General features: G+C 39.8%; 1 protein-coding gene across 2 annotated transcripts; it reads right to left on the reverse strand.

Moving 5' to 3' along the window:
- Positions 1-228: 228 nt before the first annotated feature.
- On the reverse strand, positions 229-22,926 carry wsb2 (WD repeat and SOCS box containing 2). 2 transcript variants are annotated; one of them, NM_001126726.1, is given in 10 exon segments: positions 231-816; positions 2,153-2,260; positions 3,126-3,242; positions 6,957-7,129; positions 8,334-8,434; positions 10,428-10,559; positions 11,883-12,136; positions 12,348-12,519; positions 22,285-22,324; positions 22,499-22,926. In NM_001126726.1, coding segments are annotated over 9 exon segments (1,230 nt in total). In that variant the 5' UTR covers positions 22,292-22,324; positions 22,499-22,926; the 3' UTR covers positions 231-650.
- Between the last annotated feature and the right edge of the window lie 441 nt (positions 22,927-23,367).

Here is a 23,367-nt window from a genome sequence, read left to right on the forward strand (position 1 = left end):
GGAGTAGGAGAAACAATAGGTTACCTGAAAGCAGTTCTAATGTGTAGCGCTGGCTCCTTCTGAAAGCTCAGACTCAGGCACAATGCACTGAGATGGCGTCTACACACCAATATTACAGCTAAAAAAAAAAAATAATTTGTTGGTTGAAGAATAAAATGTAAAAATGGTAGAGTGAATTATTTGCTATGTAAACAGTGTTATTTAGAAATAAAAAGTATACCATAAAACTCATGTCAGTATCACTTTAAGATTGATTCAAGCTGGGAGGGAAAAACACCTCGTAGGGCAAAAATTGCATAGTAAATTGTCCAAGAGGGGAAAAAAAAAGTAAATGCAATTGAAATAATTGAATTCTGCCAGAACCCAGTATGTTCTAGATAGCTCACATCTGCTAATCTGAATAGAACAGGTGATGGTGACTTTATCATTTACAGACCTTACCACAATGTACTTCTCTTTATCAGGTATTAATATATTTGCTTTTTGCCAATATGTTGGCTCTTGTTCCATGGAGGTACCAGTAAGGTGCACTTTAGCCAGGAGTACATCTACGTCCACTGTGGGGGTTATTTGTGAAATCAGTGTGGTGTCAAATACTTTTAAATAAGGTGGCTTGAAGGTCCCCTATTGCTGCTCCTTACACAAAGAGGCTATAAATAAGTCCGATAAGTAAGAAAATCCTTCATTTTTCCTGGAATAGGTAAAGCAAGGACTTGATAAGTGGTAAGGAAGCAACGTAGTGCCTTGCGACACAAGTGCCGGAGTGAGGACAGGACCTTCGGGGAAGTCCAGAACTGCACGTGGCCATCTCTATTGCTGAAATACAGATATAAAATTAGATTTTAGTTCCAGAAGCATCAAATAAGGAAGGGAGTTAGAGTGTTGAACAGTTCTGAAAGTCTGCTCATTAGAAATATTTATGACAATATACTTCACCCCTGCATTTGTAATTGTGCATTTGCATCAAAAGATCTAATATAATTTTTAGCTTCTATATAGCCGAGAGGGCTGCCATCCCTGGCTCATTAGGGTGGTAGGGTCCACTTTGCATAGTTAGAAGTAAACGGTTGCCACACTGTGAATTTATAACAGAAACAAATATCATAAAGCCATAAACAGAAATGTGATAGCTAAGATCTGGATTTTTTCCTGTTAATTAACCTTGATTAAAATGGCAACTGAATTCAATTGTAAATGTTTAAAAAGACAATTCACTGTCTAAAATGACCCCAGTGAATGTATGTAAAATACCATTTTCATGGTCATTCTCTCTCCTGAATGCACATTGTTTCTCATTTCTCACTTTGCACACCTCTTTTCCCCACAGTCCCTTCCTGTGCCAGCAATATATTGCCCCTGTTGCCTCCATTTCTTTCTCTCCTATATTCTGGGTAATTTCAACATTCCTTTTCACAATTATAATCTCCATACTTCTTTATCTGGCCACTAATCCCATTTGCAACCATCAACTTCTTTCCTCCAGATCACGTACCTTATATATCACCATTATCACCGAACACTACTCACATACACAGAAGTCTTTATGTAGCGTTACAGCTACTAATCTCAGCCTCACTAGAACTTTCCCCAGTCCCATAGTATGGTAATGATGGCTTCTCATGAAATATTGACCTCTCACCACCAATCAGTTGGCTACTGACACCCATGGCACACTAACTCAATTCACTAGCTCCAAGGATGAGCCCACCCAGTGGAGGAAGTCACAAACTGACTGAGTCACTAACGCTCCCCACAACTACAGAGTCTTTATTGTCAGTAAGTTTCTTCTCAAAACCCCAGCACTTATTATCTACATTCTATTCCCTCATGTTTCCCACATTAAAGCTGACACTGCTAATGACCAGGTTCTGCACAGATCTGTCTATTCTGCTGAAGACAAGATGAGCACCCTTCTGGCTTTGTATATATATATATACCCACAATGTGCTTCCTTGACCCTTATGCATTCTCACTTTGCCTGCCCAAGTTCTAATACTTGTAAACACTTTGCATTGCTCTCACTCACCAAGCCAACCTCTGATACTTTTCCATTTCTCCAACTGGCCTTGATCCCACCCCTCTTACTAACTTGCTGTCCCTACTTTCTGCATACATTCAATTCTTTTGTTGTACAGTAAAACAGCTTTCTTACCCTGTTGCAAGAACTCCCCCATGTGGCAAAAAAGTACAGCACAAACCATTTGTGACTGGTGCAACAGACACAGGATCTTGTAGCTCTAGAGACCATAGTCTCAGAAATCTGTAGGTGCAAAGAAATGTCCATACTTACTAACAGGTTAATGTTACACATATATTAGTTACAGGTAAGACAGAAGGTAGGCACATACCACATGCACTAGCATACAAACCAGTGACAAACTGCCTTAAAGGAGAAGGAAAGGTAAAAACTAAGTAAGCTTTATCAGAAAGGTCTATGTAAATACAGCCATAAGCACTCACAGAAACGCTGCACTGAGTCCTCTATCAAACGAAACACAGGATTTCTTGTCTTCTAGTATACATGTACTTTGGTATCTGACTTCCTCTCTCAGAAAACCAGGAAACCAAGCTAAAATGGCAGCTGCTTAAACAAATGGAGCTAGCTTCTACGGATGTTTACTCAGGTATAGTAATGCTTTCTGCAGAATAAATATAGCCTTCTAGGTGGCACTAAGGTGATAGTAAAATGCCAAAATAACTTTCCTTCTTTAAGAAATATTTTATTTTTTCCTCTAATTGTGTCCCTGTGAATATAACAGCAACAATAAACACAATGATAAATAAGAAATGGAAACCTGCACTGAATAGCACTATGAGCACACCCAACAGGATAGGCTACAAAGCAACACTCGGATGTTGGGTACATGAGAAATCCTACTGAGAGAGAGCCTACTAGTGGGCCTAGCGTAAAGTCTTTATTTTTAGTTTTTAGCGAGGAGCAAGTCATAATTGTGCAGAAAGAGCACGGTATTTTGGAGTTCCACCAACCATCAAAGCAGTCCCATAAAGGTGCTTGCCATAACGTGCCATGTCATCCAAGCAGGCCCAGACTGGGATTACTTAGTATAGGCCCTGGCATTTCAAGTACACAGAGGCTTACAGAAGGAAGCATACAGTATTCTCACCTGTCATCTGCCAAGCTGGCCAAGAAGAGCCCCTCTGGTGAGAAACAGACAGACCTCAGGGAGCTTAGCTGTGGTTCTGTTGTGCTGTACTCCAGATCAGGTGGTAAAGAAACGTGCCTGAGAGAATAATGTAGGTCATACGGAGCAAACGTTCAATACAATGTCCCACAGACTTAACTAAAGGGAATTTCAGTATTCTTATATATAAGCTTTAGGATGCAATTGGCCAGTATGCCCTGAGCAGATCTTGTTGCATCACTTCACAGGTCTTTGTTTTATTGTTGCCATATGTGGAAATACCATTAGGCAATTAACCCTTTTCTTTAACCTCACCCACATACCAAAACCTTTGCTCTACTTTTTATCAAGATTGAAAAATACAGATCTCTACGTAAGATTTAAGCATATAAGAACAGAACCCTCCTAGATACAAACTTCCCGACTATACAAAAACTGGCCATTTTCAGCTGCTCCCACCGTTAGGGGCCAGGTAACACTCAGGGGCATTCAGAGTCATGTGTAGTTAAATAAAAGGACATATTTACAGATGAAAATTCTGTTTTTCACATTGCCCATATATAACCCATCACTGAGAATGGCAGGAAGAGCCTCAGATTTAAGTTTTCCATTCTCCCCTTTCACTTCCTGCTCTGTTGATCTTGTGTAGCTGAGCAACTCCTACCAAGACATGGGAGGAAATTCACAAAAGTTTAGATGGCCCTTTTTTGGAGTAAAAGTGGTGGAAAAACTGGTGGAAAACACTTTCTCCAGATTCACAAACAGAAATCCACCTAAATTCCGACTCAACCGCCACGTTTCCGTTTTTGGTGAAGGAAAGACAGTTTACAGACACTTTTGTGAATTTATCGTTTAAACGACATTTATGCAACGTTTTAACGACATTTTTTCCCGACATTTTCAAAATGGAGAAAAGCTCAGTATAATTCTGTCAGACCAATTCTAAGCTCTTCTGTTTTGTTTGGTTTCACCCAGTCTCCATGTCACACCTCTGTTCTCATGGGGGTTAGCAGCCTATTGTTAGGGGACATGTTTCTGTCTAACCCTAGAACAATAGGTGCAAAAAGCCTCATTAACATTTTATAAACAAGTAAAACACTGATTAAAAAAAGTTTAATTTATATCTTATATATAAAAAGTTTTTACCTCATATTTGCATGATTATGCCAGTTTTAGCTTAATCACACATTTTGTGTGAATATATTGTAAGCATTTTTATTAAAAGGAAAAGTAAAGCCTCCCAGGCAAATTTTTAGTTTTAGCAGCAGTGTCCTCTCTTTAATCAGTTCACTGACACAACTGCCCCAACTTATTTCTGCCCCCATAGCATGTCCAGAACTACAGAGCTGCCTGACAGCATTGGCCCTCACCTGTTTCCAGCCGCCATCTTGGTGATAAGCAAGCAGCACCTACACACTGGCACCCAAACTGGGATATTGGGGTACAGGGTTGGACTGGCCCCACAGGGCACTGGATAAAAACCCAGTGGGTCCCAGTCCTGTTGGACCTCTATTCACCAGGCTAATTGGTGTGGGGCCGGATTGCTGCTGACCAGTAATGAGTAGGGGCTAGAGAAGAAGGTATTCACACCCTTGTACCTCGTTACAGAAATGGAACACAGAAATATAGAAAACATTTGAAAGCCCAATTGTCCTGAAAAAAATGATGTATAGTTTCCCTGTGCAAACTAAAATTACCCCTCAGGAAATGCCCCAAAGTAAAATGACAAATGGCATATGAAATGCAAAATCCTGCTGTAGATATGGGACTGGGTTTGATGGCACCGCCAGATTTACTAAGAGCTAAAGGCAAATTCATAAAAAAAAATGTCGGTAAAATGACAAAATCTGAAAACTGTCTGTTTAAAAGACAAATTCTCAAAAGTGGAGATAGATTTGTCGCGTTTTCCACCTAATTCACAAACCTCTATCTCCACTTTTATTTTGTCTCAATATCACCACTTTTGTGAATTCCCCCCATGGAGTACAGGAGAAGTAAATGAGGGAGATAACCAACAATACCCTTCAGGGATAATATCTATTACACTTTAAGAAACCTGTGTTAGTTTCTGCCTAACAGTTACATCTACTGCAGTCAGCTGGCACATGCAGCCACTTCTGACCAAACTGCTTGAAAAGTGACAACTTTCTACTCTATAGGTGCCTATAAAATACTAAGAAAATCTGTTTTCTAGGTGAACAGGCTCCACATCTCCTACGTGTTTGCAGTGGTAAAGCAAGAGTTAATCGGTCATCTGCCATATTGGTCTGTACCGACACCACCACCTGATGGTGAGAAAACTGGTCTGGATCAGTTTAATGCTGTATTCCACATCAATGTTTCTAATGCTTCCATGCACACAGACCCACAGGGCAGACAGGGACATGAATGGATGGATTTCCATGCAGCGCAAAGTGTAAAACTAAAACAGAGGGGCAGTACTACTTTAATACAGCTGCTTAGGAAAAAGCTAATAAAAGGACAACTAAAACATAAGGAAGGAGGTTAGAAATGCTACCATCATATGCTAGGAGACAATCACAGCCTTTTACAAGTGAAGATTTCTGTGTCCAAAGATGGTCCCAAACTCAGGTCCATAAATATTCAGACAATAAGGAAATATTTAGGAATAACAGCCATTTTTATAAATAATCCCACCTTTTAGTAGAAAATGTATAAATTGCAAAAAATCCTCAATACAATATTCATGCATGGTATTGCTTCGAACAGAAAGTAAAGTGTTTTGTATGCGGTGATTGGAATTAATGGGACAGGTATTTTCAGATACTTTACTGCCTGAAGGAAAGGAGACTTCCTGTAGGTGCTATTGCACCCCATTTGTCCAGACCCTAAAGCCTGTGGCGCTCTCCTCACAAATCTGAGAAAGCCTAAGATGCATCCTAGACACAATCCCTTGTATAACAAGAAAAATACACTAACAATTCATAAACAGAAAGAAGAGAGCTGAGCCATAAAGGCTGACTACAAACTAGGGATGCATTGGATCCACTAGTGTGGTATCTGGCCGAAATCCCAAACAAATCTAAACCACAACAAATGGATAAAATGAATGACACACAGCATGTGAAAAAAATGTATTTACTTTTTGTGCCCAAAAGTCACATGATTTTAATGGTTTGGCCAAGTCCTGTTGAAAAAGGCTCATATTACGAAAAAACCCAAACCTAATCCAGATTCGGTGCATCCCTACTATAATATGTGAGCTGGTCAATTTAATTAATTTCAGTTAAACTATATGGTTTGTTGCATTCTTCTGTACCACCTTGAAGTGGGATTTAGAAAAGTTTAAATTAAAGATTTCAAATACAAGTTCAACCTCAACATTCTGTCCAAGTGAGAGGTAAGTATGGAAAGGGCTAGGAGTTGACAGGTTAGAGACTACTTTACAAATACTATCCAACATGTCTATTGTCAGATTGGCCATGAAAACCACTCATTTGGTGCGTTGACCTTAGATAGGCAATATTGGGCTAATCCGATCGTTTGGCCCTAGGGCCAAAAGATCAGATTATAATAACAGGAATACAAGCTGTCAGAGCAAGGACCATATTGATGAGACAATGCGGTTCTTATTCCCACGGTAAAATCAAACCTTCCCAATCAACATCTGGCTGTTTTTTGGACAGATAAGTAAAACAGGCCTGTTGGAGGGCCCCATACACAGGCAAATAAGCTGCCAAATCGGTCTAAAGGGCCTGAATTGGCATCTTAAATCTGCCCGTGTATGGCTACCTTTAGTCTTATCCTAGCTTGCCAGAGATGGGGATAGTGCTAGCAAACCATAACACTTACAGAAACTCTCGTAGGCGTTCCCCTGTGTAAGGGTCCCACATGATGACAGTAGTGTCATAAGAAGCTGTGACCAAAAGGGCAGAGTCGGGAGAGAAGTCACATGACACCACGCTGTTCTGGTGCCCCTCCAGTTTGCGTATGAGTGTATAAGAACGCATGCTCCATAACAGCACCTAGACAACAAGCACAGGGCAAAGTTTTAGTGATGAAAAGAAGGAAAAATGTGAAACTATTCTCTTGCAACTTAAAGTGAATTTATAACGTGGTGTTTAACATCAATATTTTTCTCGGGCTCTCCAGTTCCAAGCCACTCTGACATAAGCAGGCCAGTTTTCTCTCCTTTAACACTTTTTGTGCCAGCTTTGTAGGTCCAATGCAGATCACATATAGTAGACTGATTAAAACAAATTACTAATTAGTTTTAAGTGGTAACTGCATGTTATATGCCATCATATTCTTGTACTAATCATTTCATATACACATTTGTATAGTTAATATGTAAAGGCGTAACGCTTTTAGGGTGATGACCTGCAGTCAGACCTGTGCTGCCAGAGGCTACAGATCTCACAAAAATGCTTTCTCACTGATAATATAAATCGCCAGTGAGAAAACATCTGAGCCACTTCAGCCCAAATGATGCCAAAGTTGCCTTGCAAAGCCAGTCGGAAAGCTTTTTGGGACATTTGTAGCCTGTGGTAGCACAGATTTAGGCTAATGTCCCACAGTCACGGTCAACCTCAGCTATCACGGTCAACCTCAGCTACCACGGGCAACTAATCTCCCTGAAATGCCCTTAATATCAGCCTCAAGAGACAGTGCAAAAAAAGCAGATTTTTGCTGGAGGCTTTTGTGTGTTCATATATGTAAGGATAACTTAGAAGTGCACGTTAAGATGGCCATAGACGCCTCGTCAAATTTGGACCTTATGTCAGCTCTCAATTACCATCCTGATAATTTTCGTGCCATGACGATCGGTTGTTTAGTCGATAGGCCAGGTTTGAAAATTTTGGTCAATAACGATAAAATCTGTGCAGGTATTGTGCATCTGACGATGCATTTGCAGGACGTCCCTTACGACTGGTACCTGCCAACTATTTCATGTTCAGAACATTTTCCGATTAGTTATTTTTAGTACTTTATCCTACAATCTCAGACTGTTGCATTTAAATGTACGATCGATATCCGAACGTTCATCGGAAGAAGACTAAAATCTGAATGTGTATGGCCAGCTCAGCTCTTCCAAATATCAGATCCAAATTAGGATTGTGCTAATCAGATAACCCAGCTGGTCACAGACTGCAATAGCTGATATTGTGCCAGTCAGGCATTGCCCAACAGTTCCTGGCTGGTTAAATAAATATATAAATAGTGTCTTACTGAGTTCTCGCCTGCTGCAGAGCACAGCATGCTACAGTCTGGGGAGATGGCACAGCAATACACCCAGTTGGTATGTCCAGACAACACATGTAGTAATTTACCTATACAGCACAAAAACAAGTATATTATTCTGTGAGAGGAGAACAACATTAGGATAAATACAAAATAGTTCAATATGCTTGTTAATTAGGACTTTTATATGGAATATGCTATGTGATCCACGTCCTAGTTTATCTATGCATCTATTGCTGAAGTACAGATAAAATAGTCATGGTCACACACTGTTCTTTTCAGCATGCTTCAGGCAAATTAAACCTTCCCACCCCAATACATCAGAGGCACCAACTGCCCCTATAGCTGTAACCAGGCTACATGAGTCAAATAAGGCACTTACAGGGATATGTTGCAGCAGTTACTTGCTGCTCAAGCAAATGCTGAAAATAAGAAAGTAAACCATATACATGGCTCCTCTTTCTGGCATAACACACTAGGCCAATGAATATAACTTAATATTTAAAGAAAAATAAAATGAATACATATGATACATAGAAATATGAACAAAGCTGAAAACAATATCTTGACTTCTGCCCTGTTATAACAGGTTTACCCCCTTTGGATTAAAAACGTAAATGTTTATTAGAAATGAAAGAAATAACATTTTATGCTACATACACAGTGCGTCAGTGCGTCCCTATACAGCTAAGAGAAGTGCCTGTTAAGTTTAAATTTCCCATGACAACAGGGTGTAGACTTTCCTGAAACAGAACTGAGGATGTAGAAATATTTGAGCTATTCATAACATAACTGCACCCTGAACTACAAACAATTACTATGCAATTACTTTTCAAACACAAAAGCCTAAGTACAAGGGGTGTGTAAAGCACAACTTTAAATCAATGGAGCCCTGACATGTCTGGATGATCTCTGCTCTCTTCACTTAAATCCCTGCATACAGTGAGTGGTCAGAATTCATAACTATAGGAGCATTTTCCATTAATTAATGCAACAAAACAATCAGATATTTGTACCCATGAAATCTAGCCCCCCACACTACCCATGCAGTTAGTTTTTATGCCCATCACTGGTGACAATATCCCATGCATTCCTTCTGTAGATAAACCCAACCTGAGGAAGCAGATGTGTCGGAACACATAAAGAAGCTGGGACAACACCAGATTTTACCATGAGAATTGATCACGGGAGTGGAGGATTTATTCTGTAGGGCTAATGTACATACTATTACATGAATTAGCTATGTAATAGTATGTAAAAAAAAAAACAGTAAAATTGTGTGCCCTTTTCGGGTTTTTTTTTTTTTTTTTAAACACACACTGTCATATGTTGTTTCTGTACTGCATAAAACATGATCAACAGATGCCACTCAAGGTGTACAACTCTTCCTAGTGCTAGTGTACCTTTAGAAACAGAAATGTTCTGCTTTATGTTTCATGCCACAGCAAACTGTTTTAACTTGCTGGGATGTGAAATAGTTAAGGTTCCCAATAGTTTTCTTTAGTGGGGCTTCCAGGAAGCTGTAACTGGCTGGGCCTGTGTCTAAGTAAAAGACAGTGCCCTCTGTCCAAAGGTAGTACATAGTACAGCACTTCATTTATAACTACTGTTACAACCATAAAACATGTTACAGAACTTGTCTGTGGCTTTGGTAGCTGTTTGTATTCTTAATACAGTGACTGTACCCTCAGCCAATACACAACAATACACATACATTTAGTCTATAAATGTGTTTAAGAAACAGGTATTAGAATAGAGACCATGGGTGGCATGCTACACTTGCTTGAGTATGAATGAAGCTGAAAAGCATACCTTGACTTCTACTTGTCCTTCAACTGGTTAAACCTCCATTTCCTTCCTATATATCTTAGATGGCTAACTTGTAGCCCTGCATGTATGATTAGACTGTTTTTCAGCTTTTTTGCCCATCCAGTAACATCACTGAATATGGTATGGGAAGTACTTAGTATTAGTATATACCTCCCAAAGTGAATTGGCTACTGAGTAATGGCACCTAGAAAACTGCTTCTATGTGTAGGGGTTAATATGTTTAATGTTAACTACAACACAAAACCATCATACCATCTTTTTTTAAGTCCCATATGCGCAGCGTCTTGTCCCGAGAAGCAGTGACCAGTATAAGGCTCTGATTAGTGGAAAAGCTCACATCTCTCACAACATCCTGGTGACCAGCCAGATTAAAAAGAAGGCAGCCTGGGGTTATAAATTGATATTGTTAGTACAAAAAGAACTGGCAAACAAGCAACAGCCAGTTACAATGAATTTAACTTAATTTAAATTTCTAATAGGGTATTCATGTAAATTTTCCAAAGGCAAAGCTTGACAAAGTCCAGCTACCAAGCCTGTCTCCTGGCCTGGCTGCCCCCATCCAGATCATGCTGAAGTCAGATCATGCTGAAGTTTATTGCAGTTCCATAACAGCTGGAAAAATAAAAGTTGTCCTGGTCACTGCCACTGGTCCGTCAATGGTGCCGCGCCAAATTCAGTGAGGCTAATCAGTTGGTGATGGAAGAAACTTCACTGTGCCACTCAGTTGGTGCTATGAGCAATGGCAGTGAGCAGTTGTTGCAAGTATTACAAAATTTTCCAGATCTGTGAAGAGAACGCAATAATAAGTCTTGTTCATATAAAAATAAAGAAGACTTCAAATCTCCCCTAAATATTTAAAATATATTGTATTAAATACCCTCATTCTAGGGAGCTCATTTCCACTTTTTATGATCACTGGCCAGCGTCACCCCATCTAAAGAGCTCAAGTATGTAAATGGCTTGGGAGAACTGCACACTGCTCTATTAGCACTGGAATTCAGAAAATAAAAAAATAAAATATTCACACACTGGTACCTAGTGCCAGCGTACATAGTAAAATGTATACCTTCTTTTAATCTCAATTGCTTCTGGGGCTGCCAGGAGCTCAGCACTATGATCCACATTTCGTGGAGCTGTCCCAAGGCCAGACATCTATGGTGTAAAAAATTGTATGCAGTGACAAAGCGTTCTTGCAGTCACCCTACTCAAGAACCCTGGGAAGCTTAGTGCTACTGAACAGACTATTGCAACTGTCTGTAAAACCTCATTTTTGGCATTTTTTCATATTTATTATGTACATAGTAAAAGCTAGGGTGTTAATTCTAGAACATTCCAATTCAGCTTTTCCCATTACACTGCTTACAAAATACAGTTTCTGTCTGTGTGTGGCCAAACTGCACAATATTAAAGGGCCAGATGGTTGCCTATCATAAATTCTTGCCATGAGCAACAAGCTGGCCCTTCAGCAATTTGACCACACACACCTATATCCAGACTGCACTGATAACACAGATTCCTACACAGATAGCCCTGTTTCTCTTTAGGTCAATCAGCACACTGCCAGTATCTGGGTTCCTTACACATGCATTGATGTTCATACAGTACATTTAACATGGAAATAACTGAATTATAGGAAAATCAACACGAGTGTCTGTTCTTTTCTGTATGAAAATGTATTACCTGAATTTAATGGGAAACACAAGTTACCTGTATGAACGTCCCAAACTTTGACATGGCCATCATTCAGCCCTGTTGCTAAAAGCATCAAAGAACTGTTTGATCCAGCAGCTTGGTGTCTGTTGCAGGGCCATAATTTCCTCCCCAAGGGTGATGATGAGGAGCCAAAAGATAACCCCCAAACTATTTGACCACAGTCCAGTGTCTTTTCCTCAGGACTTCGTCGTCCTTTAATATCTGTGATCTTGATACATTGGTTTTTAGAAGCAAAGGCTTGGGGCCGTCTGCAGAACAAAATGCTATTTATTGGTTTGCTATGGAACTACAAGCAAACAAACTTTAATTACATTAAAAAACATAAAAGCCAGAATGATCAAAAAAAGCAAATAAAATCAATGAATTGGCATGGAAATGTTTTTTTTCTTTAAAAGAGCTTTAATTCAGATACCAAATAAGAGAATAAATAATGATAGATGCAATGAATTATAATCTTACAAACGTTCTTCCTCCAGTGGCCACGGCAGGAGCTTGACAATGCCATGTCCTTGGGACCAAGCAAACCAACACCCATCAGGAGAAAACGCAACGCTCCAGGTTTCGCAACTTGACTTCCAGTCATATGACTGTTCCCTGCCAGGACGCAGTTCTCCCAGCAGGACAGGAACATCTGGTAAACAGGAGAATTTTAGGGGTCAAAAAACAATACAAAAAAATAGCAGCATAAACTTATATACATTTTGCTCAACAAGAACACAATAAAAAGAGCTTGTGCTGAACATGCATTCTGCCTATTCTTTCAACAAAATACATGTTTTCAGCTTTTTTTTTTTTTATATGATAAACACCAATGGAAATTCCTCTTACCTTATAAAAAGGGACAATTTGTTTAAGTGAAAAAAATGTATTCCATATAAACCCCAAGCTGTCCCAATCTGCAGTCTTGTAAGCTCTTTTGGGCAGGGCCCTCTTCACCTCTTGTATCGGTTATTGATTGCTTTATATGTTACTCTGTATGTCCAATGTATGAAACCCACTTATTGTACAGCGCTGCGGAATATGTTGGCGCTTTATAAATAAATGTTATAATAATACAGTGGAGGAAATAATTATTTGACCCCTCACTGATTTTGTAAGTTTGTCCAATGACAAAGAAATGAAAAGTCTCAGAACAGTATCATTTCAATGGTAGGTTTATTTTAACAGTGGCAGATAGCACATCAAAAGGAAAATCGAAAAAATAACTTTAAATAAAAGATAGCAACTGATTTGCATTTCATTGAGTGAAATACGTTTTTGAACCCCTACCAACCATTAAGAGTTCTGGCTCCCACAGAGTGGTTAGACACTTCTACTCAATTAGTCAACCTCATTAAGGACACCTGTCTTAACTAGTCACCTGTATAAAAGACACCTGTCCACAGAATCAATCAATCAATCAGACTCCAAACTCTCCAACATGGGAAAGACCAAAGAGCTGTCCAAGGATGTCAGAGACAAAATTGTAGACCTGCACAAGGCTGGAATGGGCTACAAAACCATTAGCAAGAAGCTTGGAGAGAAGGTGACAACTGTTGGTGCGATTGTTCGAAAATGGAAGGAGCACAAAATGACCATCAATCGACCTCGCTCTGGGGCTCCACGCAAGATCTCGCCTCGTGGGGTGTCAATGATTCTGAGAAAGGTGAAAAAGCATCCTAGAACTACACGGGAGGAGTTAGTTAATGACCTCAAATTAGCAGGGACCACAGTCACCAAGAAAACCATTGGAAACACATTACACCGCAATGGATTAAAATCCTGCAGGGCTCGCAAGGTCCCCCTGCTCAAGAAGGCACATGTGCAGGCCCGTCTGAAGTTTGCCAATGAACACCTGAATGATTCTGTGAGTGACTGGGAGAAGGTGCTGTGGTCTGATGAGACCAAAATAGAGCTCTTTGGCATTAACTCAACTCGCTGTGTTTGGAGGAAGAAAAATGCTGCCTATGACCCCCAAAACACCGTCCGCACCGTCAAGCATGGGGGTGGAAACATTTTGCTTTGGGGGTGTTTTTCTGCTAAGGGCACAGGACAACTTATTCGCATTAATGGGAAAATGGACGGAGCCATGTATCGTGAAATCCTGAACGACAACCTCCTTCCCTCTGCCAGGAAACTGAAAATGGGTCGTGGATGGGTGTTCCAGCACGACAATGACCCAAAACATACAGCAAAGGCAACAAAGGAGTGGCTCAAGAAGAAGCACATTAAGGTCATGGAGTGGCCTAGTCAGTCTCCGGACCTTAATCCAATAGAAAACCTATGGAGGGAGCTCAAGCTCAGAGTTGCACAGAGACAGCCTCGAAACCTTAGGGATTTAGAGATGATCTGCAAAGAGGAGTGGACCAACATTCCTCCTAAAATGTGCGCAAACTTGGTCATCAATTACAAGAAACGTTTGACCTCTGTGCTTGCAAACAAGGGTTTTTCCACTAAGTTTTCCACTAAGTCTTTTTTTGTTAGAGGGTTCAAAAACTTATTTCACTCAATGAAATGCAAATCAGTTGCTATCTTTTATTTAAAGTTATTTTTTCGATTTTCCTTTTGATGTGCTATCTGCCACTGTTAAAATAAACCTACCATTGAAATGATACTGTTCTGAGACTTTTCATTTCTTTGTCATTGGACAAACTTACAAAATCAGTGAGGGGTCAAATAATTATTTCCTCCACTGTAATTGGCTGCTGCTGGCACAGGTACAGATGGGGCAATATGAGGGATTTAAGCTCTTTTGGGCAGGGCTCTCTTCACCTCTTGTATCGGTTATTGATTGCTTTATATGTTACTCTGTATGTCCAATGTATGAAACCCACTTATTGTACAGCGCTGCGGAATATGTTGGCGCTTTATAAATAAATGTTAATAATAATTATTACGCAGAGGTTTTATTGGTGGACTGGTAGTTTATTTTGCTACACTCTCCAACTCAAACAGTGACTGAGTGGAACCATAAAGTTGAACACAAAGTGAATGTGGTTTACATTTTAGTCTTTGCCCAGGTTTTTTTTCAAGAAATAACTAAATACATTTTTAATTAAAACACACTCTGCACAAGAATATAGCACTGTCTGCTTTTGGTGGGCAGATATGGTCTCTCCATGAGTACAAAGGGGCATGCCCCTTAGCTCTTGCAATTCTATCCGGGTTCACTGTAAATGACCTCTATGGTGTCCAACTACCCGATTCCCTTGGTTAATATTATATGAATCAGACCAAATCTACTGAGCACCTTAAAAAGAAATAGGGTCACTTAGCCACCAGCAGAATCAGGTAATGCTGGAACATTACTAAACGCAAACTTATTCCATGTGACCATAGAGACCATAAATGAGCCCCCAGTGTTGGCTTGGATTACTGAGCGCTTAAAGCTTGCCATAAATGCACCAACTGTACGAAACTTAGTTTTGTACAATTTTCGAACCATGTTGGGGCTCCCAAATATCGCCCCCATAAACTTCTTATCATGGCAATCGGTCATTTAGTCGATTGGACTATGATAAAATCTGTGCATGTATTGGGTATGTGACTATATCCTTGGGGGACCTACAATGCATTTCCAGGAAGTCACTTTCGTACAATTGGTGTCTGCCAACTATTTCATGTATTTAATTAAAAACACAAAACACCCTGAGGATGTAACAAATATTTCTAAACTGGGGGTTGAAAATAACAAATATTGAGAATTTGCAAATATACTAAGAACTTGCATATAATGAGCCATTCAAAGATCAGACACTTTCAAATATTTGTTTTCATGTTATTATTCTGGTAATTAACAATTCACAATAATTAGAATGGTTTGAAAGGCTAGAGGGCATTAGTTCTAAGAGCTTTGAAAGTAAGCAAGCAGGTAAGCTCTATATGCTGGGAAAGCTTACGTTAAGCCGTGCATCATCCAAACCCAAAATTCTGCTACAGTCTAATAATTCCAGATGAGTCGAGTGAGTAAGCACATTCCAGGAAAGCAAAGGCATACTGAATGCAATGATATCACTGTTGTTGTACCTACAACCTTGGCACACTATCATGTTCAGCACATACCAAACACCACCCCCACAAAGAGGAAATCAAAGGACTAGTACACTGCCAAAGCCAATAAATCTCAGGGCAAATTCCTCTCTCCCACTGAAAGCAGATAGAAACCCGATATATACCTCTCCCAAGATCAGCAGAGAAGCCAGGCAACTCTAAAACCAGGTGATCCAGTCGGCCACCCTCAAAAATGAATGAGACAGGATCTGACAACTGTAGTAGAATCTTGTTACAAGTAGGGATGCACTGAATCCAGGATTCTGTTCAGTATTCGGCCAAGATTTGGATTCAGCCAAATCCATGGTCCTGGCCGAACGGAATCCTTAAAATCATGTGACTTTAAATTTTTTTCTCTATGTGGATGGTTCTTTTAGCGCTTTCTGTGCCTTAGTTGGCATATGCAGATTCGGATTCAGTTCGGTATTTGCCCGAATCGTTCATGAATAGTGAATTCCTATAATATAAGCTTGAATACAAGGTACTATATTTTTATAGAACATGAAACATATATTAAAAGTCTGAATGAGTTGAATAAAAAGGAGTATGGGATACAGGCCCGAAATTTGGAACTTTCTGGATCATGAGTTTCCGGTTAACGGATCCCACACCTGTATTATAGCCACAAGAATTAAAACACAGGAGGGATTACTAATCACGGAGAGCAAGAAATGCTATCCAGCATTTACACCCCCATTTGTGTAATGGTCTCATGTACACCTGCTTTTTGAAGCTGCTATAATACATGTTTTGTCATCTATATATCCTTTACAACAAGGTGGATTATATAAAATAGCTTAATGCACAGAATGTCTTAAAGTCCTATTTATATACTGATAACAGGTGAGTGCAGATGACCTCTTGTTTCTGTCTATATTGCTATATACTAAGTTGGGAAAGCCAGAAGCATTCCGAGCAATCCATTTTCAAGTTTTATAAAACTTTGAAGTTTAATGAAGTTTATCAAAATGTAAATGATCTATGACCAACTAGTGACATGAAGGTCGGGCCCAACATTAGCCACCTCTTCAGCTCACTATTAGGATAATGTCTGCTGGTTTTAAGACCTAGTCAAACGAGTACATCTTGATGGGTATGGCAACATTTAGCTTTAGGGCTCCACTTCACTTTTGACCTCCACAGTTGATACAGGTTGTCAGTGTAAAAGCCAAAGAAGAGAACTGTATTAAACAATCTTGGAAAAAATTTAAATTGCTATAGAACTCCACTGTTTACATCATTGCACCAACTATACATTTATATCAACCAAAATGTGCCAAAATGTAGAAAAGTCTTTTCCCACAATATATCTTTTAAAATAACCATATTTTCATTCTCTAATATGGCAATGGTTTGTAAATAACGTTAACAACCCAAACTGAAATTCACGGTAGACAGCAAAACAATGGTGCTGGGTTTTACAGATGTTTAAATATGTGGTACTAAATATTATATATATATATATATATATATATATATATATATATATATATATATATATATATATATATATATATATCGTAGAAAATGACAGCACTCACAGGATTTACATGATTCGAGTGCCGTCATTTTCTATGATTGTATATTACTATTTTGCACAGGCACCCAGGTATTAACCCCATTTTGAATGGTGTGCTACCTCTGCTTGGATATGTAAATAACAAAAAAAACATTATGGTTCATAAGGGCATTTACGGGTCATTGTCTAACACACAGATCTAGGCATTCTCTGCACAATGTCTGGATCGCTGCCTACATGAATTCAAGACTAATTTTTTTATTGCATTTAGCACACACCTCCATTCCCATGAGTGAAAACAAAACCACAACACTATGTATATGACCTTTATCTGGAAAATATCAGGTGAAATGTGCTCCATAAAAAATTCCTAACTGCACTCAATCTTTGATTTGCTGGATTGAAACATGATTTGATTCTTGAAAGTGTATTACTATATACAAGAAACAAAAGCAGCAGAAAGATTTCATTAAGAAACCTATGTGGAGGCATATTTATCAGATTTGAAGGCATTCCAAACAAAACTTACACTACACCAACTACTGAGAGGCTCATGTGTATTCTATTAACTAACTGCATCTCTAATAACAACGGAAAGCAAATTAATGTACCTGTTGCTTGGGGTACATGTTCCATCCGAATTCCTTTAATGCAGATGTTTGTCGTGCACTTATTAAATATAGGCTGTAGATTATTACCCTTGGTAATTGGACACTCAAGAACTCCACAAACCAAAGTTTTTTCATGTAGTTGTCCAATGGACCTTAAGATGGTTACCTTGTAAGCAGAGCACTCATTCAACACTCACTTGTTGCCAATCTACTTTTAGCAATATTGTACAGTCCCATTTCCTTTACAGAGATTTTACATCAGTCCCTGCCCCAATGAATACTATTGTATAGAATACAGACTTCATTATATATTATATGTGGCTTGCAATAAGATCTTTTATTACATATCTTTATTAGAGATATGGAATAGCAGTTTATATTCATCTCAGTTTATATTCATTTTATTATGACAGAACAAGAATGGATTTTTACAAAAGAGAAGCAGATCAATGGCACTAGTACTTTCAGGTGCTTTCCACAGTACCATAGATGAGCAGAAGTTTATTGTCATTGCACTATATTGTTACACAGAGATATCAAATACATTATCATAAAATGCCAAAAATGCCAATGCCAAATACAAGATGAACATTGGTTCTTTGTGATTTGTCATCATTGCCTCCTCCACAACGGTCCCTTGCTAATAAATGCAACCTTAAAGATATGCAGGGTTGCAATAACTTTCATACCTAAGTGAAAATGTTCAGCTATGACAAGCCTTTGAAATACTAGAAACTTGTTGAAATACTAGAAACCTGTAACTTGTTCCCTGGCGGTATTTGCCTTATTAATAAAGCTAAAGTCATGGCATTTTCCAGGGTCGGACTGGGCCGCGCACCTAGTGGGCCCCGGCGGCCAAGAACCAACCCTTACCAGCATTCCTCCTCCCGTCCGCTCCTACCCCGACGCGTCAAATTTGCGTGCTCGGGGGAGGACGTCGGGTGGGGGGCCCTGCGAGGGAAGTTCGGGGGGCCCCTGGGGGGGTTAGGGGACGCGCTCAGCTGGGGGCACCTGTAGGGCCCCTGGGACGGGAGCCCCGGTGGGCTCTTCACCCCCCAGTCCGACCCTGGCGTTTTCTGATCGTTCCTAATGAGAGGTCCAACCCAAATGACAATTAGGGTAAGATCTGGACTGAATTTTTATTAACTGTCCTTGATACTCTTTAATGTCTCGCATGAAGGCAAAATAGGTTCAAGGAGGAACCTGAACAAATGTTGGCTAAAACCAGACTAAAACCACTGTCTGGAAATGGAAAATAAATTTAAATTATAGTTATTTTGTCTTCAGAGAAATGTGTCCTATGCTGCCTGTTTGTATTCAAATATTGTGTCAAATGTCAGAAGTATGACAAACGGATTTACTGTAATGCTGACAAATTTTGAAGTGTTGTATAAATGGTAAAAGAATTGTCAAACATTGCGCTGTAAAAATATTGTTGTTTGTGTGCCAAAACATTAGCAACATTGTCCCATGACAATTTCAATGTGATAGAGGTATGTTGGCAGAAAAAATGTGGGTAAAAATGACACAAAAAAAAAATCTCAAATATATTGTATCCATGACAAAAAATTGTCAGTGGAGGCAGAAAAATAATGGAAATTCCTCTGTGAATTTGTTGGTGCAAATGCAACATTTTTCTTTACCACTTTTGTGAATTCCCCCAATGGCGGACTTACTCTTTTAAGAAGACCTGTCACCCAGATATAAAAAGTAGGGATGCACAGAATCCAGGATTCGGTTCGGGATTCGGATTTGGCCAAATCCATGCCTCTGGCTGAACCAAATCCGAATTCTAAAAATCACGTGACTTTTTGTCACATAGACACGGAAATTGAAAATTTTTCCCATTTTTCCCAGATTTAACCCTTCCAAAACCTTCCATATGCTAATTTGGATTTGGTTTGATATTCGGCCCGAAACCAGGGCAGGGAATAGAAAAGGACAAGCAAATACTGCTTCTAATAGCAATTATAAATACAAATAACTCAAAAACCATTACAAACTTGTAATAAATGTATATTGCAAAGCTGCTTAGAATTTTGGTTTCTTTTATAAGGCAAAAAAATTATATTTTGAGTTGCCTTGTCCTTTAAGAACTATTTGATTTGTCAGTGGTATGATGTAATAGTTCTATACTTTTAACAATTAGAAATGCCGCCATGCAGCGCTCCAATGCAATTTAACATTAATATAACTAGTACCGTGTACTATGTTGGAATGTGGAAAAACGAACGATGTGGAAGGCAATGTTTTCTTACACTTGGTTCTAAACCTAACCTTGTAAGGTTAACTGTGCTATGGTAACTGGGGCTTCTCTGGAATTTTATTGTCATCAGTTTTAAAATCAAAGCAGTCACTCAACATTAGCCCTGCGTGGAATGGAATATTATAGGAATGCAGTGCCACAGTCCGTCATCTTAAAAAAAGCTTCCCTAATAGGTTTAGGATGATTAAAATAGTTTTAAACTGATTAGCAATTAATACACAAGTAAGGGAATGGACCAAAGATACGCCAGGTAACTGCCCTTCACAATAACACAGTTGCCACAACAGTTTATTAATGGAAATAAGCATTAATAAACAGACTGCTTTTGCCATGCGCCATAGTTCTCTGCACTTGGTGAGAAAAAGGGAAATGATGATATCCCGAACCGCTGATCGTTCTCTGATGCCCCAGTTCTCTAAAACACTAAGCACATTTTTGCCATTTATGCAACAACAGTATCCACCACTGGAAGTTCTCAAGCTGTACTCCGTTGCTGTTCATTTATTGGAATGTTGAAGTTTAGAGACTGAGAGATGTTTACCTGTTTGGCTAATGGAAGCTGTGCATCTGCTGTCCCAGCAGTTGATGTCTCACCCGTAGACTTTCATGCTATACCCACCACAACATCAGTTCCAAGTAAAATATCAGTCTTCATTATGTTGGTTTTGCCAAATATGCCCCAATGATCATTATAAAGCTTGTAGCACTGCACTCCATTTTCATACATGACCCTAAACATGAAGTGTTAACTACTTAGTAACCACAGAAACAGCTATGTAGAAGGACCTGTTTACAGTGCTTGGGGCTCCTGAAGCAAGAACTAAGCCTGCTTCTATATTTATGGTGATCCTCTGAAGTGCTATGTATATCACTGGGTTTGGCCCAGAAAAAAAGGCTGCTTGTGAGAAAGGTCACACTTAGCAGTGCAGAATCCGTAGGAGCTATGTCTTTACATACTTTCTGTGCAATTCTACGATTCAGCCCAAGGGCCACAATACCAGATCAATGCAGATCTGGCAATTCATAAATTATCAGATGTGACAAGACAGTGTATGTACTATATGTATTTACCGAAGGCAAACAGCAAGGGAAACTGCTGGATTGCTGAAATCTTCTCCTTAAGAAATCATAAGAACTCAGTAGGCAGAGGGTGATGGCTGCTGCTAACTGCAAGTTTCTATACAAACTCTCAGCAGTGCTGCTCACCAGCTTCTAATATAGAATAATTATATAGTGCTGCCACATTTCCCAATTCTTTATAAACATTATACCTGACTCACACAAGTCCCTATCACATTCACACACACTATGGTTAATTTCCTCAGGAGCCAATTTACCTGCCTGCATGCTTTTGGCATGTAAGAGGAAAGTGGAGCACTCAGAGGAAACCCTAGCAGACAGAGGGAGAACATACTCCATGCTCTGACTGGAAAAGAGCCTATGGCCACAGTTGCCTAATAACAGCTGACAGTTCTATAAAAATGGATCTAGCACTACTTAAGCTAACATATTTTTATGTAATGCTTAACCATTAAAGTGGCAGAACTGTCAAGAGGAGAAGGGATAGAGGGGCTAATTTTTAAAGACTGATCAAATCTGCACCTGGGCAGTTACCCATGGCAACCAGTGGTTAGATTTTTCCAGCCAGCTGCAGGTTAAACACTGATTCGTTGCCACGAGTTTCTGTCCAGGTGCAAATTTGCCCAGTGTTATAAATGACCCCCAGTCTGAGTTTAGAATGAAATAATTCCAAACTTAACACCGCCCCAGAAGCACGGCTTGGTTTGTTTTTTTTTTATTGGTGTGTTTTAACCTTGTGTTTCCTGCTAACACAAGAAGAAGGTGTGTAATTATATAGCCAGCCGACAACACTAGCTCAGAATTACGAGAGAACTATGATCTTAATAGACAGTGAAAAATGTATTGTGATTGTGTGTGTATTGTGTTAATTTACAAAGATTTCTGTCTCACCTTCCATTCTGCTTGACTGCACCGCCGCTACCAAATCCACCTGCAAGTCAAACAAAAAACATGCATTAGTAAATACCAACAGGGACTGCCAAAACGAAATATCATCATTTAGATTGCGCCTTCCTGCGACTGAACTACAACTCTCGCATCCCCTGAGAGATGTAGCTTAGTAACACCAGGAAGGCCACAGAACCAAGGGAAATGTTGGCCGTACCAATTAGTGCCAGATGAGAGTCACTCAGTCCAGCCAGGAAAGGAGCTTGGTGGCGACAACTCGTCCTGGTCGCAGGTGCAGCAGCGACTTGCAAATCCCCAAATAAAGGCAATAACAAAGGATCCGACGCGTTGGCCACTATACATAAGCGCTTTTATTTCCCCCTATGGAGGGGATAAACAACAGGGAGCCTTTCATACTGGAGAATGAGCAGCTTCGGGCTATACAGTGCCAGCTCCGTGCTGCCTCACTCATATTACAGGGAGTGGGTGTGATGTGGGTGCGGGTCAGGGCGCTGACGGGAAAGTCTTCACACCAAACAAGACATCTGACTCGGTGCCCCACTGTTACTCCATCAACACCGCAATCCGTGTGGAACAATCCATAGGGAACGCTTAGCGAACGGAAGCCCCTGCAGCCCTCTCAGCTGGAAACCTTCTTACGCCCCCAGTGATGTCACTCAACCACGTGACTTATCGGATGCGGAAACGGATGTAAATCATTTCCTACAGAGAGAGCGGGTCACTTGAACAGCGAAAGTGAAAAGTGTCGGCCGCGGTATGGGCAGGAGAGATGGGCTGCGCGGATTTCTTTTGAAGGACCGTCCCTCTAGTGGATAGGAAATAGGCGGTTCATATGGCAGTGAGCGAGTTCCTATCCCTAGAAGGGACCTAATGCCTCTAGTGGTGAGAACAGGCTCAGAACAGGATAGGGTTAGTCCCTTCTATACTGACAAAGCTAAATGGCATCCAGTACAGCACCTTCAAAGTAAGGTCCCAAATAAGGATAGAATTGAGTCTATTCTAATAGAGCTGGCTATTTCCCATCCTTGTAAAGGCCCACACAATATATGAATCTTTCGGTATATT

Source organism: Xenopus tropicalis, chromosome 1 (genome assembly GCF_000004195.4).
Source record: "Xenopus tropicalis strain Nigerian chromosome 1, UCB_Xtro_10.0, whole genome shotgun sequence".
Classification (NCBI taxonomy): Eukaryota; Metazoa; Chordata; class Amphibia; order Anura; family Pipidae; genus Xenopus; species Xenopus tropicalis.